This window comes from Oncorhynchus mykiss, chromosome 2, assembly GCF_013265735.2.
Source record: "Oncorhynchus mykiss isolate Arlee chromosome 2, USDA_OmykA_1.1, whole genome shotgun sequence".
Taxonomy (NCBI): Eukaryota; Metazoa; Chordata; class Actinopteri; order Salmoniformes; family Salmonidae; genus Oncorhynchus; species Oncorhynchus mykiss.
In genome coordinates, this window is record NC_048566.1 from 64,960,912 (window position 1) to 64,980,096 (window position 19,185).

The window sequence follows — 19,185 nt, forward strand, 5'->3', positions numbered from 1 at the left end:
CGTCTAGGAGCAACAACGGCTCAACCGCAAAGTGGTAAGCCACACAAGCTCACAGAAACGGGCTGAAGTGCATAAAAATGGTCTGTCTCTGTTGCTACACTCACTGCCGAGTTCCAAACTGCCTCTGGAAGCAACGTCAGCACAATAACTGTTTGTCTGGAGCATCATGGAATGTTTTTTCATGGCCGAGAAGTCGCACACAAGCCTAAGATCACCATGCACAATGCCAAGTGTCGGCTGGAGTGGTGTAAAGTTTGTCACACATTCTCTGGAGTGATGAATCACGCTTCACCTTCTGGCAGTCCGACAAACAAATCTGGGTTTGGCAGATGCCAGGAGAACGCTATTGCCAACTGTAAAGTTTGGTGGAGGATGAATAATGGTCTGGGGCTGTTTTCCATGGTGCATCGTCTTAGGCCCCTTAGTTCCAGAGAAGGGGAATCTTAATGCTACAGCATACAATGACATTCTAGACGATTCTGTACTTCCAACTTTGTGGCAACAGTTTGGGGAAGGCCCTTTCCTGTTTCAGCATGACAATGCCCCCATGCACAAAGCGAGGTCCATGCAGAAATGGTTTGTCGAAGTCGGTGTGGAAGAACTTGACTGGCATGCACAGAGCCCTGACCTCAACCCCATCGAACACCTTTGGGATGAATTGGAATGCCGACTGCGAGCCAGGCCTAATCGCCCAACATCAGTGCCCGTCCTCACTAATGCTCTTGTGGCTGAATGGAAGCAAGTCCCTGCAACAATGTTCCAACATCTAGTGAAAAGCCTTTCAGAAGAGTGGAGGCTGTAATGGCAGCAAAGGGGGGACCAACCATGTAGTGTATCCTCTCTCATTGACCTGAATTTGAAATGGCATTTTGTGCTCTTTGAGTGCATCAACCACCAATCGCATGATTTTATCAACCTCTCTCCTGCTCTGCTCTCTGTGGGCTGTATTTGTGTTGTTGATGGATGGAACATGTGTAACCTTTGATGCTTTCTCCTGTGAAGAGGAGCCATGTGACATGTGTGTTCCATAGCTCAGACAGGACATTGATGTGTCAGATCAATCTGCAATGTACAGTATGTCCAAGAACCCATGACTCTCTCCTGGGAGGTCTGCCATGTCAGCCACATTTACAATCTCCTTTAAAGCCAGCCCATCCTCCATAGTGATAGCCGTTGCCACGGACGGAGAGAGCGAGGGAGATGGGACGGAGGTGTCAAGGCTGCTCCCTCCCCTGCTCACCTGAGCCTCTATCCTCTATCTGTGAAGCCATCAGAGCACTCCAAACAAAAGGAAAATGAATTTCCACTTTCCAATTCCACCAGTTAATGGGACTCACCCATGTGCTGCCAGACAGAGCGCTTCCCCCTCCCAATAGTGATAAGAGCTCCAATATCTGCTCAATGTTTTCCATTAGTTTTAAATGATAAACTCTGGGATACAGTAACAGTGATTTTCCATCCTGGCAATGCTTAATGCTTAAATCCGAATCTGTGGCATGGTGGGGTGCAGTGACTTTGAGGTCGAACTAAATGCTCATTGTGCACATCCATGTCTGACGGAGATTTGAGGGTGAAACTAGGATGTAACCCCATTAGACGGGGCATAGAAATCTATTCATCCCCCTGAACTGGCGACTCCCTGTAACAAAACTAAAGTGAACTGTCTTTGTCTGGGATGTAAAGTGGACCCAGCGGCAGATTGCTTTGTTTGTAAAGGACAGGAGGTAGACTTCGGTGTCCAGGAGTAAAAAGACAGTTTGAATTCATTCATTTTTCATTTATTTAGAAAATTAATTCCGTCAAATGCTATAAAGAGATGAAGGTTATTTTTGTACCCTGACATCTGTTGTAATGGTGACTGAAGAAATATCAGACTCTGTGAGACTACAAGTAAACACGTTGTATGAGAACAAGATAGTAGTGCCAGTCATCGACTTTGTGAATTGACAGAAAATCGATGGATTGAGATTATTGATCGCAAAACACGTCCACCCTGTTACCTATAGATAGACAGGCTAGAATAACACATCAACCCTGTTACCTATAGATAGACAGGCTAGAATAACACATCAACCCTGTTACCTATAGATAGACAGGCTAGAAAAACACATCAACCCTGTTACCTATAGATAGACAGGCTAGAATAACACATCAACCCTGTTACCTATAGATAGACAGCCTAGAATAACACATCAACCCTGTTACCTATAGATAGACAGGCTAGAATAACACATCAACCCTGTTACCTATAGATAGACAGGCTAGAATAACACATCAACCCTGTTACCTATAGATAGACAGGCTAGAATAACACATCAACCCTGTTACCTATAGATAGACAGGCTAGAATAACACATCAACCCTGTTACCTATAGATAGACAGGCTAGAATAACACATCAACCCTGTTACCTATAGACAGACAGGCTAGAATAACACATCAACCCTGTTACCTATAGATAGACAGGCTAGAATAACACATCAACCCTGTTACCTATAGATAGACAGGCTAGAATAACACATCAACCCTGTTACCTATAGATAGACAGGCTAGAATAACACATCAACCCTGTTACCTATAGATAGACAGGCTAGAATAACACATCAACCCTGTTACCTATAGATAGACAGGCTAGAATAACACATCAACCCTGTTACCTATAGATAGACAGGCTAGAATAACACATCAACCCTGTTACCTATAGATAGACAGGCTAGAATAACACATCAACCCTGTTACCTATAGATAGACAGGCTAGAATAACACATCAACCCTGTTACCTATAGATAGACAGGCTAGAATAACACATCAACCCTGTTACCTATAGATAGACAGGCTAGAATAACACATCAACCCTGTTACCTATAGATAGACAGGCTAGAATAACACATCAACCCTGTTACCTATAGATAGACAGGCTAGAATAACACATCAACCCTGTTACCTATAGATAGACAGGCTAGAATAACACATCAACCCTGTTACCTATAGATAGACAGGCTAGAATAACACATCAACCCTGTTACCTATAGATAGACAGGCTAGAATAACACATCAACCCTGTTACCTATAGATAGACAGGCTAGAAAAACACATCAACCCTGTTACCTATAGATAGACAGGCTAGAATAACACATCAACCATGTTACCTATAGATAGACAGGCTAGAATAACACATCAACCATGTTACCTATAGATAGACAGGCTAGAATAACACATCAACCATGTTACCTATAGACAGACAGGCTAGAATAACACATCAACCCTGTTACCTATAGATAGACAGGCTAGAATAACACATCAACCCTGTTACCTATAGATAGACAGGCTAGAATAACACATCAACCATGTTACCTATAGATAGACAGGCTAGAAAAGTTTCAACAATGTTTTTGTTTTGCATTGAACTTCCATTCTTTAAAAAAAAAAAAAAAAAAAATGTATTGAATATCCAAAACATATAATATAATATACTTGCAGTGAAGCCACTCAACCATACCAGTCATCCAACAGACTCCCATTCAGAGTGACACACAGAAGCATCCAGGGTCAACACCCTGCTCAAGGGCACGTCGACAGATCTCCCACAAGACCAAAAACGGGGACCCGAACCCTCCAAGATCCCCCCCCCCCCCCCCACAGTTCCCCAAGAGCTGCCCCTCAACCATCCGAGATCCATCCCACAGTCCTCCCCCAAGAAAAATAAATAAATAAATAATAATATGTCCATTCCCCATTCCCAAGAACCCCTCCAATGCACCAACAACCAAGAAAATGAAGTAAAGAGAAAAAAGAAATCAACAATGCAAAAAAAACAAGGGACATCAAGGACAACTTGTATGGAATAGCCTTCATTTCTCAGAACAAGAATGGACTGACGAGTTTCAGAAGAAAGGTCTTTTGAGCCTGTAATCGAACCCACAAATGCTGATGCTCCAGATACTCAACTAGTCTAAAGAAGGCCAGTTTTATTGCTTCTTTAAATGAGGACAACAGTTTTCAGCTGTGCGAACATAATTGAAAAAGTGTTTTCTAATGATCAATTAGCCTTTTAAAATTATCAACTTGGATAAGCTAACACAACGTGCCATTGGAACACAGGAGTGATGGTTGCTGATAATGGGCCTCTGTACGACTATGTAGATATTCCATTAAAAATCATCCGTTTCCTGCTACAATAGTAATTTACAACGTTAACAATGTCTACACTGTATTCTGATCAATTTGATGTTATTTTAATGGACAAAAAAATTGCTTTTCTTTCAAAAACAAGGACATTTTTAAGTGTCCCCAAACTTTGTAACGGTAGTATATATCTTTCAAGTATGCTGTGATGTTTAACGTACAAATAGAATCCACAGATTGCGAGTTGAAGATGAATCCTTTTACAAAGACTATTAGTAATTGATTGACCCGGTCTCTCCAGGTCTCCTATCAGTACTATTTCTAGGGTCAGTTGAAGATCCTCTCCTTGTTGTACACAACAAGCTTCCATTCCCTGTCACAAGGGGATTCATGACTGATTTAAAAGGAAATCATCAACCCTGTTATGGTCAATCATGTTACTTTATTTGGCACTTGATGGGCAATTACTATAGTCATTTTCTTTTAACATCTTGAGATGGGAAACTTGTTTTTTTAGTTAAGTTGGACATGACAGAATGTTAAGTGAGATAAAATTAAGTGAAATCAAACTTTTATTTTGACCAAGTTACACTTCTCAAAAAGCACTGAATTGGTGGAACGACCCAGCTGTTACTGTCAAAGATCTGAGTGACTCCCACATCCAACACACACAGAGAGATACACTCCTTTAGTGTGATGTTGTATAGATGACCATTATATTCCAATCCATTCACACGTGATCAACTCTGTTTCTAATTAGATCCTATAAGAACATTACTCCTGCTTGGGTAAAAATCTGTTGGAGCTCAGTCCTGCATTAATGAACTTAAATAGAGTACGTCTGGGCAAAGTTTTTTAGAGACGTTAGGAAGGCCTGGAGTACAATTTATCTCAGCACAGATTTGTCAGGTTTCTGGTGTAACGGTAGTTTGCTATCCCCAACCTGAAATGACTGAGGAACAAAATAATCACATGTGCAAAGATTCACTACATTGGATCAGTATCACACTGTAGTTAATATGAGACGCATTGACAAATGTACTTCAGATGAAGAGTTCAACATTCAAAGCTCACAAATCTGTCTTTAATGTATTATACTGTGCGTCATGATGAGATAGATGGAGCTACATTCATCATGTCCGTCACTCTCATGACATGTACGTATTAGATCTATACCCACCCACTTACTATTCCTAGTCATCCAGTTTGTTGAATTTGTGAGCATAATGTGGGATGGCCGGCGGACATCTTGCAGGCTGTGAAATGGGGATGGGCTGTCAGACTGTAACACACAGTAAGTGGAAACAAAATGCTCTGCTGCCCTCGCTCCTCATTGAGAGGGAACTCAAAGGTCTTCATACATTTTTACTGTCATGAACAAAGCAGAGTTTTTAAACTGAAAGATAGAGTCTTTCATTTCTGTGTCATTTTCAGCAAAGCGCGTGGATTACCAAACTGCCTGACAACAGAGGCTTTGTGATGAGATTGAATTAGAAGTTAGTAGGCATGTCAAGAAGGATAATTCGCCAAGTGGCAACGATACCTCAACAGGAGGTCTACTCTATTTTTGGAGAAGCTTTTTTTTGTGTTTGAATATAATTTTGTACATGATATTATTGTCTTCTGTACAGCAAGTGAATAGATATAACTTTTACGACAGAGACGGGCAGTTGGTTGATGTCCACTCCAAAGGTTAGTGTCAGTTTGAGTATGTCGCTCCCAGAGAGCTTGGAAAGGTGCCCTTTCAACTGCTAGGTTGTTATGTTGAGATGACTATAGATTTTGATGTCTAATATTTAGGTGTATCAAAACTAGCCTGTAGCTTATTGCAGGGCATACTGTATTTCAAAGGTATTATAGCTGGTCATATCAAATCTAATCTGGCATTGGTCTGTTTCTGCTCTAGACAGTCAGTGTCATGGTCTTCACTGGTAGCTTCATTATGTGTACAAAACAATGTCACGTTTATTCCCCTTGAAGTACCGTAAGGTATGGAAACTAACCAGAGGAGGCTGGTTGGAGGAGCTATAGGACTCATTGTAATGGCTGGGATGGAATTAATGGGACAGAGTCGTGTGGTTTCCATATGTTTGATGTGTTTGATACCGTTCCATTTGTTCCATTCCAGCCATTACAATGAGCCGCCCTTTTATAGCTCCTCCCACCAGCCTCCTCTGAAATGAACATACTAGTGAGTATTACTTGATCCCATTTAATGCATAGGATTGGCTAGATAAACACCTTCGTGCCACTTTGTTCCACCTTTTCCCTGTGTGTTTTGCAGTCGTGCTGTAGAAATACCAACCAACAGTTCTCGTTCACCACTCAGTCCAATAGTTCTGAGGGTCCAGAACTCAGTAATCAATTGACATCTAACCTGCCAGGTCAGTGTTCTCTGCCTTGGCAGCTCCATGACAGGCTGTCAGTAAAGATTGGAAAGGCTGCCCTCTAGTTTGGCAAGCAATCACACGTTAAACACCCGTCATTTGCCCCTCTCATAAGTCATGGAAAATGATCAAACTCCTGGCTACCGAGACATAAAGTTTTGCTTCTGGTGTAGCTGTTATCTGCTGAATTGTTTTTATGTTTACCATTTAGTTTGATAATTTAGGTGGATTTAGCACAATTTAGATTGTTAGTGTTAGTGTTAGTGAACGTCTGCCACTAAATACAGAAGTGCCTAATCTAACCTAAGAGCCGCACCGCCTGACAGTGTGGCACTCCCCAGATGAGTCTACCCAGTATAGTTCATCTGGAATGAGAGAGATGGAAATGAGTACAGGCTACTTTGAAAGCCAGTGACGATAGTTATCACCAATAAATGCAATGTAACACGGTATCATAAATTATGTGATACATGTTTCACCATAAATGTTCATTTGAGACTATTGCATCACATAACTATCGATTTGAGAAAAACAGATCTTACTGTGGCTATGCTCATCTGGCTAGGAACATGGCAATAGGATACTTTCGCCATGGTACATGAGACTGTACCTTTCCTCTATATTTTGTGTAAATCTTATGTCTTACTGCATTGACGTTAATAGGAGATTTCTGCATCACTTGAGTTGCCCGTGCAGCACAGGAGACTGCTGAGGGGAGGACGGCTCATAATAATGGCCGGAACAGATCAATTGGAAAGGCATCAAACACCATGAAAACATGTGTTTGATGTATTTGATACAATTCCACTGATTCCACTCCAGTCATTACCACTAGCCCGTCCTCCCCAATTAAGGTGCCACCAGCCTCCTGTGCTGTCAAAATCTCTAGTCAGATTTGGCCCTATGTGATTTGAGTTGCTGTGTGTTTAGTTCAGCAGGTACTGTAAATGCTCTCTACATAATGCCTTTCCATTCAAAGGTCATTCATATGATTCAATGCCAACTGCAGGATAGACAGGATAGACATTCAGTATTGCATAAACAATCCTAAAATGGAGGGTATAATTTGACACTCTTGACTCAACTTGACTGCTACTGTGTTGGTCTGCTCAGATCAAACCGAATCGGGTCGCTATTGTTTGTACGTGCTGATCTCGCAAACCCTGAGATATGGATGACCACATGTTAGGGTTTTGCAGATAAGTGCACTGAAACGGCGTTGAGCTTTATGTTCGTAAAGAAGACTCAGCAGTATACCTTACAGTATGTATCTCTGTTGTGTTGTCACCAGTCACCGCTGCTCTCTGAACGGTGAAGATCTCAACAGACAGTGGATGAAGCCTGATCCTGTTCTGAGCCCTACTATATACCATGCCAAGGGCTTCCTCTACTACCTCAACAGCATCGGCAAGACACCCCTGGTGAGACATGTCACTCAACAGCTCCACACTTCACTTCACAAGCATTTGCACAGTCTTTTGGGTTCCAAAAGGGTTCTTCGACTGTCCCCATAGGAGAACTCTTTTGGGTTCCATGTAGAACCTTCTGTGGAAAGGGTTTACAAAACCCAAAACCTGGAACCAAAAAGGGTTCTCCTTTGGGGACAGCTGAAAAAAACGTTTAGGTTCTAGATAACACTTTTTTTCTAAGAGTGTAGACCAAATAGATAGCTCTCTCACTCTCTCGCTTTCTCTCTCTTTCTCTCTACCCCACCCTCTCACAGGAATACTCAGACACCACATGCATTGCTTTGACAATAATTTGATGCAAAAGCACTTATGTTGTTCATTCAGATATATAACTCAACATCCCTGGTCTATCTGATTCACCGCCCCTGAACTTTGTGTTGTTCTTTCTGAATCTACTTATCTTGTTTATAGCTAAGGTGTTCTGCTGTGATCTCTACCTGAACTCCAACAAACATTTGCTCTGTTTCCAGAATGTAAAGCCAGGCAAACATCTAGCTCTGGGTTTCTCAGCCCTTCTTACCACAAACTTGATTGAACTGTTTTAGAACTGTTTAACCTCAGTTACAGGTCATTTATACGTCATTTATATTATGACAATCTGGCAGATTTATTTCTGTAACTGAAAATGCATTGCACGTGTCTTTAACCTTGAAATGCCAAATCTAAGCTAATTATGTCAAATCAATGTTCATAGTGAAACAACGTTTTTTTTAAATTACTTTTCCTGCCTCAGCGTAAACATAAAGAATCAGAAACCTTCTCACCTATGGGTTTGATAATTTTTTACTGTGTTGGGAAGTGAACAAGTCAATTGTGTGGCAGCAGTATAATTGAATAATTAACTCGATTCGTAAATCAATTGAACCGTTATTTACAGTTTATTATTACCGTAATCACCCAGTGTACCTGCAAATAATTATGAGCATGAAACGGTATTATTATCACTAAACAAAACAAGTGCCTAATGCAATTTATTGATAGTGATTGACTTCTCTTTGTTGTAAATGTTGCTCACCAAAGTGTATTCCACGTGAATTGATGCGGTTATTGCCCACTTTGACTAGACAGTCGACTGCATTTGTACTAAAGCCGCTCTGTTATTATCTCACACAATGGCCCTTAAAACCTTGTCATTTATGTGATCCCCGTTAGATTAATGAGGTTCAACGACGCCCAAAACCTTGTGTTCCTTCAGGGCCGTCATCACAGCTGTGTCATGTTGCCTCCACAGGTGTTCTGTGATTACCATGGTCACTCGCGGAAGAAGAATGTGTTCCTGTACGGCTGTAGTGTCAAGGAGACTGTGTGGCAGTCAGGTTCTGCTGTCAATACTGCCACTCTGAAGGAGGACCCAGGATACAGGGTAGCTATTACTGGATATTTGAAGTAGAATTACTTTAACGCTTGGTCATCATTACCTAGCTACGGTATCAAGCTTTGTTTTGGGGGAAGACATTTGTTTTGGGAATGTTGTCATGTAGTTAAAAACGATGAATGTATATATTCTAAATAACTTATCAATCATTTATTAGAGCTTCAATGAATCATGACGGTAATCAACCTTTCTTTATCTACGTTATTTGGGCTAAACCGTGTAAAGAATACCCACCCCTGCACCTGTATTAAAGCCCATTTCTTCTCGCTCTGTCTTTGTCTCCAGACCATCCCTAAGACTCTGGACCGGATAGCCCCAGCCTTCTCCTTTAACAGCTGCAACTACCTTGTGGAGAAGTCCCGAGAGGCCACAGCCCGGGTGGTGGTCTGGAGGGAGATGGGTGTGCTCCGGAGCTACACCATGGAGAGCACCTACAATGGCTGCGACCAGGGCGTCTTTAAGGTTGGCACACAGAGACCGCTGTTATAAGCCCTGGCTTAGTGTATATGTTTGTAGAAGTCAACGTCACTCTTTACGATGTGCTTCATGAGTCTGTGTTGGGGCCAGTTCATTGATACGTTGGTGCAGTAGGACTATTTCGTCAGCTGTGGAAGATAATTGGTTTGAGTGCCTTGTCCTAAATAGACAGAGAAGGATAGCTCTTCAGAATGCACCGATGCATTGGCTTCCTCTGGGATTGTAGTGGTATACAATCAGTGTTCCCTCCCTGAGGCACAAACACTCACACCTCCTTTGAGAAATAACAGTAGAGTAGAAACATTATGTTTGAATAAGCACAGTGGATATCAACAGAAAACCCATACTAGTGTATCTTCTCATGCTACATCTCTTGAGAAGAAATGGTTCATATATTATGAAGAGGGGGAGAAAGGAACACCTCCCAAAAGCAATATGGGTAATTAGGCTTGCACTCCTAAAGTAGTCTTAAAAAGTTGGCCTGTAAACTAGACCCACTTTTGCAGTAGTTTTCTTTGACCTATAAATAATTTGTCTTGAGCAGCGGAACTTTTCACTCTCCTCGTGCTATGATTTTTAACAGTAGTTCTCCTATAAAGACAATAAGAAATAAAAATGTCTTAGTAAAGGTTATTCGGGGTCCATGGAAGAAAATATGTAGCTACAGTGCCAATGTTTCTCCCATGACAAATATTCCACTAACCTTAGCTGTACTGTAGTAGTCTTGGGAGGGAAGTGTTGGCATAACAGTGCAGGTTTTTGCAATCCTCACGTGCCCATGGATCCCTCCATTTGACCTTACCCCAAACATCCCCTACCTACCTCTTACCCCCCCTTCAACTCCCCCCATGTAATGATCTCATTGGAGGAGAAGCCTCCCCCTCTCTCTCTCCTCATTATAGCCTGCAGAAGGTAATAATCATTTATTGCACTGCTGATTGGTTCACATGGGTTTTTTTGTAATCATGTTTTAAAAGCTACTAGGCAATGTCTCCCAGGTGATTTCACAAATTTTGCCTGCATTTTCGATGATGCAGAATTATTTTTGATTGTTATTATTTAACCGTTATTTCTCTTATATACAGTATATATATATACTGGACAAAAATATAAATACAGCATGCAACAATTTCAACATTTTTACTGAGTTAAAGATCATATAAGGAAATCAGTCAATTGAAATAAATAAATTAGGCCCTAATCTATGGATTTCACGTGATTGGGCAGGGGCCAGCCATGGGTAGGCCTGGGAGGGAGCCAGGCACATAAACTGGGGAGCCAGGCCCAGCCAATCAGAATGAGTTTTCCCCGCAAAAGGGCTTTATTACAGATATAAATAGTTCTCAGTTTCATCAGCTGTCCGGGTGACTGGTCTCAGACGATCCCACATGTGAAGAAGCCAGATGTGGAGGTCCTGGGCTGGCGTGGTTACACGTGGTCTGCGGTTGTGAGGCCGGTTGGACATACTGCCAAATTCTCTAAAAAGATGTTGGAGATGGCTTATGGTAGAGAAATGGACATTCAATTCTCTGGCAACAGCTCTGGTGGACATTCCTGCAGTCAGCATGCCAATTGCACACTCACTCAAAACTTGAGACATCTGTGGCTTTGTGTTGTGTGAGGTTTTGGTGCGTATCTCAATTGTCTGGGATTTTTATTTCAGCTCATGAAACATGAACGCCTTACATGCTGCATTTATATTTTTGTTCAGTATATATATATATATATATATATATATATATGCTTCTTTCACATAAACATAAAAGTAAGCCACGTCATCTTCCTTTATTCACCCTTTTCAATCCATCTTTAAACAGTGTTCGACTACGAGTAAGTACTGAAGATTCACTTATGATCATCAGTGTGGGCAAACAACCTTGGTGAACAAATTACACATAATGTTCAGACCATCAGAAATAAGAGACATTAAATTGGGCCGCAGAGGCAGCCAGTGGATAGGTGGGCACATTGCCAGACTACCTTCACCTCTTTAGATGAGTGCCATGGGTCCGTTTATGCCCACAGTTAATCTTGACCTTGGTGGTAATATCTTATTGTATGGTATATTTATGCTGCAACTTTCTATAGCATAGATTTTTCAGAACGAGATAAAGGCTGTTTCATAGCAGAGTGTTCCTGAGCATGAAGAAATAAAGTTATAGAGTCAATGAAAGATCACTTTCATATGTATATGAGGAGGATTTAGGTGTTGATTACATGTTCAAGTCCTCTATTTTAACCCCCACCAAAAAAGTCTACTGTTAAACTGCCTTCATAGTTTCATGTAATTCCTGACTTAAATGAGATTAGAAGATCCATAAGTGATGGAACTGTCTCTGTAGAATAGAGCAAGCACATTTTGACAGCAATACATGCTGATCAATGGAATTCGAACAAATCGGCGGTCCCCATTGGAGACCCTTTTAAAAAATATTTTTGGTTCCAGGTAGAACCTTTTTGGCCTCCATGTAGAACCCTCAGTGTAAGCTATAAAGAGTTCTACCTGGAATCAAAAAGGATGCTCCTATTGGGACACCCAAAGAACCCTTTTAAGACCTTTGTTTCTAAGTGTGTAGCTATGCTACCAACTTATACGAACGGGAGTTCAGGCAAGAAACCCGAAAAGGACAACTTCTAAATATTATGCAGCGAAAAACAGCCAAATACAGTATATCAAAATCTGATTTTAGTAACCACATTGTGACCAGTTAGAGCACATACAGTACATGACGGATTCAATGAATATCCATTTTCTTCCACACAATTTTTTTAATGGCCGCCAATTATGGCGTCCTTGTTCTTTCCCCCAAGGTCTGCGCTCCATTGCCCTCTTTACCGCATGTACAGTTGAAGTTGGACGTTTACATACACTTAGGTTGGAGTCATTAAAACTTATTTTTCAACCACTCCACAAATGTCTTCTTAACAAACTATAGTTTAGGCAAGTCGGTTAGGACATCAACTTTGTGCATGACACAAGTCATTTTTCTAACAATTGTTTACAGACAGATTATTTCACTTATAATTAATTGTATCACAATTCCAGTGGGTCAGAAGTTTACATACACTAAGTTGACTGTGTCTTTAAACAGCATGGAAAATTCCAGTAAATTTCATGTCTTTAGAAGCTTCTGATAGGCTAATTGACATAATTTGATAATTGGAGTTGGAGGTGTACCTGTAGATGTATTTCAAGGCCTACCTTCAAACTTCAAACTTTGCTTGACATCATGGGAAAATCAAAAGAAACCAGCCAAGACCTCATAAAAAAATGATAGACCTGGTTGTATGGTAGACCTGTGGACCCTCTCTGCAGGCCCTGGACTGGGGACCTTCATTGCAGGCCCCAGACTTGGGACCCTCGTTGGAGGCTCTGGACTGGGGACCGTCGCTGGATTCTCCGGACTGGGGGCCGTCGCTGGAGGCTCCGGCTGGAGACCGTCGCTGGAGGCTCCGGACTGGGGAACGTTGCTGGAGGCTCCGGACTGGGGACCGTCTCTGGAGGCTCCGGACAGCGGATCGACGCTGGAGGCTTCGTGCCATGGATCCTCACTGCAGGCTCCGGGCCATGGCTCATCACTGGAGGCTTCGTGCCATGGCTCATCACTGGAGGCTTCGTGCCATGGATCTTCACTGGAGGCTTCGTGCCATGGATCATAACTGGAGGCTTCGTGCCATGGATCATCACTGGAGGCCTGCTACGTGGAGCCGGAACAGGTCTCACTGGACTGAGGAGACGTACTGGAAGCCTGGTGCGTGGAATCGGAACAGGTCTCACCGGACTGGGGAGATGCACTGGAAGCCTGGTGCGTGGAGCAGGCACCGGATACACTGGGCCGTGGAGGCGCACTGGAGGTCTCAAGTGTACAACTGGCACAACCCGTCCTGGCTGGATGGTTACTTTCTCCCAGCAAATGCGGGGAGCTAGCACAGGACGCACTGGGCTGTGCAGACGCACCGGAGACACAGTGCGCAGAGCCGGCGCAGGATATCCTGGGCCGAAGAGACGCACTGGAGGCCAGGAGCGCTGAGCCGGCACCATTCGTCCTGGCTGGAGGCCCACTTTAGCCCGTCCAATGCGGGGAGATGGAATATAGGGCACCGGACTGTGACTGTGCACTGGAGACATGGTGCGCATCAAATCAAATCAAATCAAATGTTATTTGTCACATACACATGGTTAGCAGATGTTAATGCGAGTGTAGCGAAATGCTTGTGCTTCTAGTTCCGACAATGCAGTAATAACCAACAAGTAATCTAGCTAACAATTCCAAAACTACTACCTTATAGACACAAATGTAAGGGGATAAAGAATATGTACATAAAGATATATGAATGAGTGATGGTACAGAGCGGCATAGGCAAGATACAGTAGATGGTATTGAGTGCAGTATATACATATGAGATGAGTATGTAAACATAGTTAAAGTGGCTAGTAATACATGTATTACATAAAGATGCAGTAGATGATATAGAGTACAGTATATACGTATACATATGAGATGAATAATGTAGGGTATGTAAACATTATATTAGGTAGCATTGTTTAAAGTGGCTAGTGATATATTTTACATCATTTCCCATCAATTCCCATTATTAAAGTGGCTGGAGTTGAGTCAGTGTGTTGGCAGCAGCCACTCAATGTCAGTGGTGGCTGTTTAACAGTCTGATGGCCTTGAGATAGAAGCTGTTTTTCAGTCTCCCGGTCCCAGCTTTGATGCACCTGTACTGACCTCGCCTTCTGGATGATAGTGGGGTGAACAGGCAGTGGCTCGGGTGGTTGTTGTCCTTGATGATCTTTCTGGCCTTCCTGTGACATCGGGTGGTGTAGGTGTCCTGGAGGGCAGGTAGTTTGCCCCCCGTGATGCGTTGTGCAGACCTCACTACCCTCTGGAGAGCCTTACGGTTGTGGGAGGAGCAGTTGCCGTACCAGGCGGTGATACAGCCCGACAGGATGCTCTCGATTGTGCATCTGTAGAAGTTTGTGAGTGCTTTTGGTGACAAGCCGAATTTCTTCAGCCTCCTGAGGTTGAAGAGGCGCTGCTGCGCCTTCTTCACGATGCTGTCTGTGTGGGTGGACCAATTCAGTTTGTATGTGATGTGTACGCCGAGGAACTTAAAACTTACTACCCTCTCCACTACTGTTCCATCGATGTGGATAGGGGGGTGTTCCCTCTGCTGTTTCCTGAAGTCCACAATCATCTCCTTAGTTTTGTTGAGTGTGAGGTTAGTTTCCTGACACCACACTCTGAGGGCCCTCACCTCCTCCCTGTAGGCCGTCTCGTCGTTGTTGGTAATCAAGCCTACCACTGTTGTGTCGTCCGCAAACTTGATGATTGAGTTGGAGACGTGCGTGGCCACACAGTCGTGGGTGAACAGGGAGTACAGGAGAGGGCTCAGAACGGACCCTTGTGGTGCCCCAGTGTTGAGGATCAGCGGGGTGGAGATGTTGTTGCCTACCCTCACCACCTGGGGGCAGCCCGTCAGGAAGTCCAGTACCCAGTTGCACAGGGCGGGGTGATGACGAGCTTGGAGGGCACTATGGTGTTAAATTCCGAGCTGTAGTCGATGAACAGCATTCTCACATAGGTATTCCTCTTGTCCAGATGGGTTAGGGCAGTGTGCCGTGTGGTTGAGATTGCATCGTCTGTGGACCTATTTGGGCGGTAAGCAAATTGGAGTGGGTCTAGGGTGTCAGGTAGGGTGGAGGTGATATGGTCCTTGACTAGTCTCTCAAAGCACTTCATGATGACGGAAGTGAGTGCTACGGGGCGGTAGTCGTTTAGCTCAGTTACCTTAGCTTTCTTGGGAACCGGAACAATGGTGGCCCTCTTGAAGCATGTGGGAACAACAGACTGGGATAGGGATTGATTGAATATGTCCATAAACACACCAGCCGCTGGTCTGCGCATGCTCTGAGGGCGCGGCTGGGGATGCCGTCTGGGCCTGCAGCCTTGCGAGGGTTGACACGTTTAAATGTTTTCCTCACATCGGCTGCAGTGAAGGAGAGTCCGCATGTTTTAGTTGCGGGCCGTGTCAGTGGCACTGTATTGTCCTCAAAGCGGGCATAAAGGTTATTTAGTCTGCCTGGGAGCAAGATATCCTGGTCCGTGACGGGGCTGGTTTTCTTTTTGTAATCCGTGATTGACTGTAGACCCTGCCACATACCTCTTGTGTCTGAGCCGTTGAATTGAGATTCTACTTTGTCTCTATACTGCATCATCGCATAGCACGGCGCCCGACCGGTCACACGCTCCCTTCGGTAAGCACGGGGAGTTGGCTCAAGTCTAAACCCTGATTCCGCCAATCTCCCCTTGTTCCCCCCCCCAAAAAAATTTGGAGCTGCCTCTCCGGCTTCCATGCCGTGACCCCTTGTATAGTTGCCGTTCCTCTAATTCCCCGTATCCTCGCCGTTCCACTCTAGCTGCTTCTATCTCCTCCCTTGGACGGTGATACTCTCCAGCCTGCGCCCAGGGACCCTTGCCTTCCAGTATCTCCTCCCATGTCCACTCCTCCAGAAAACGCCGCTGGGTCTTTTTGTGGTGGGATCTTCTGTAACGTGCGTTGTTTGACTGAGACCAAGACGCAGCGTAACTTGTGGTCATCATATTTATTAAATGAGAACCAGCAGCAAAATTACAAAGTGAAACCAAAACGAACCTACAGTAGGCTACAAAACTGTACAAAAACAAGATCCCACAACATAGGTGGGAAAAAGGCTACCTAAGTATGATTCCCAATCAGAGACAACGATAGACAGCTGCCTCTGATTGGGAACCACACTCGGCCAAACACAAAGAAATACAAAACATAGAATGCCCACCCAGCATCACACCGTGACCTCACCAAATGGAGAAATAAAATGTCTCTCTAAGGTCAGGGCGTGACACCTAGAGATAAATGTACTTTGGTGTGAAAAGCACAAATCAATCCCAGAACAACAGCAAAGGACCTTGTGAAGATGCTGGAGGAAACAGGTACAAAAGTATCTATATCCACAGTAAAACAAGTCCTATATTGACATAACCTGAAAGGCCGCTCAGCAAGGAAGAAGCCACTGCTCCAAAACCACCATAAAAAAGCCAGACTACGGTTTGCAACTGCACATGGGGACAAAGATCGTACTTTTTGGAGAAATGTCCTCTGGTCTGATGAAACAAAAATGGCCGTTAATGACCATCGTTATGTTTGGAGGAAAAAGAGGGAGGCTTGCAAGTTGAAGAACACCATCCCAACCGTGAAGCACGGGGGTGACAGCATCATGTTGTGGTGGTGCTTTGCTGCTGGAGCGACTGGTGTACTTCACAAAATAGATGGCATCATGAGGGCGGAAAATTATGTGGATATATTGAAGAAACATCTCAAGACATCAGTCAGGAAGTTAGCTTCCAAATGGACAAGGACCCCAAGCATACTTCCAAAGTCGTGAAAAAATGACCCAAGGACAACAAAGTCAAGCTATTGGAGTGGCCATCAAAAAAGCCCTGACCTCAATCCTATAGAAAATTTGTGGGCAGAACTGAAAAAGCGTGTGTGAACAAGGAGGCCTACAAGCCTGACTCAGTTACACCAGCTCTGTCAGGAGGAATGGGCCAAAATTCCCCCAACTTATTGTGGGAAGCTTGTGGAAGGCTACCCGAAATGTTTGACCCAAGTTAAACAATTTATATGCAATGCTATCAAATACTAATTCAGTATATGTAAACTTCTGACCCACTGGGAATGTGAAGAAAGAAATTAAAGTTGAAATAAATAATTCTCTCTACTATTATTCTGACATTTCACATTCTTAAAATAAAGTGGTGAGCCGAACTGACCTAAAACAGGGATTTTTTTTACTGGGATTAAATGTCAGGAATTGTGAAAAACTGAGCTTAAATGTATTTGGCTAAGGCGTATGTAAACTTCCGACTTCAACTGTATGAGAGTCATTTGAAACCATTCTCTCTATGCTCTCTCTATAGCACAGTCAATGACTTAGAAGACTGAGTCCAGCTGGCTAGAATAACACTCACTAAGTGTTGCTGTGTTGGTTATCAGATCAGAAGCTGAATGTGGGTGATATGGACTAATGGATGAGAAAATCTGACTTTTCATTAGGATGGCCCAGTGAGCAGGTGGTGGGCCATATGTTTGCTACATGCACTTTAGGGTTGGGAAAAAGCCTGAATGTTTCTTGATTAAAAAGTCTGTACTAATATCGTCAGGCCGTGTCAGAAGTCTGGCAGACCATCAGACTCTCTCTCTCTCTCTCTCTCTCTCTCTTTCTCTCTCTTTCTCTCTCTCCCTCTCTCTCTCTCTTTCTCTCCCTCTCTCTCTCTTTCTCTCTCTCTCTCTCCCTCTTTCTCTCTCTCTCTCTCTCTCTCTCTCTCTCTCTCTCTCTCTCTCTCTCTCTCTCTCTCTCTCTCTCTCTCTCTCTCTCTCTCTCTCTATATATATATATATATATATATATATATATATATTTATCTCCCTCTCTCTGCTGCTCTTTATGTGCTGCTTGAGCAGTCACTGATGAAATGACCTCAGTTCACTGTTAATTCATGCCAATTAGTGGCTTGTGTGAGACGTGGGATTGGCTGTGGGATTCGTCAGGGACTAGAAGCTTAATTATCCTCTCAGACAGTCACTGAATCAGAGACTGGGTCATTGATGGGAGCAGCTCACCACTGAGTTAGCAATACGCTGGGTTTGGTATGCAGGCTTGGTGAACTAAGTGGTTTTATTCTACATGTAGGAGAATATTTTTAAACAGTGACCAAAAATATTCTGTACTTCATTCACACATGGATTTGTATAATATTTGGTATCCTGAATTTCCTTTGTCTTGAATTTTTATTTTCAGAACTGTATGGGCAATTCAAGGGGATTCCTTGGACTGAACTCCTAACATCAGTTTAATCTATTATCTTTGTTTTTCATAATGATAGCCTGTCAAAATATGAATACATTAATGTGCTTATTGCTGCAAGTACAACTGTTGAATATGAGGTTTTCTGATCAGCCACAACATAAAAACTGCTTATGTGAATTGGGACAAATGCATATTGAAAGCCATATTGACTTTTCCCTTCCCATCTTTCCATTCGCCACCATGACACCGGGTTTCTATTGCTTGATGCCGTAAGACTGTCTACGCTAAAAGAAGGGAAATCTTCAAAGGAATCTAATTTGCATCACAAAGATTCTACCTCTAATCACCTTAGCTTTGCATTTCCAGCTAGAGGGGAAGAACGTCTGCTGAGTTGTCATTTCTTTACGCCCAAACGAATCAAGTCTTATTTTTCTTAAGGACACAATTAAGACAAACGAGTGCCAAGATAAATGAGCACAAAATACTTTGATTAGGTTTC

General features: G+C 43.1%; 1 protein-coding gene across 2 annotated transcripts in view; it reads left to right on the forward strand.

Annotated features, from left to right (window-relative positions):
• The window catches only part of LOC110493825 (cytosolic carboxypeptidase 4), a 158,582-nt gene that overhangs the window by 94,628 nt on the left and 44,769 nt on the right, over positions 1-19,185 (forward strand). For both annotated transcript variants that reach the window (XM_036953106.1, XM_036953095.1), the window contains exons 20-22: positions 7,803-7,932; positions 9,212-9,343; positions 9,641-9,817. In XM_036953106.1, the coding sequence (XP_036809001.1) occupies positions 7,803-7,932; positions 9,212-9,343; positions 9,641-9,817 (439 nt within the window). The remainder of the gene's footprint in view (positions 1-7,802; positions 7,933-9,211; positions 9,344-9,640; positions 9,818-19,185) is intronic.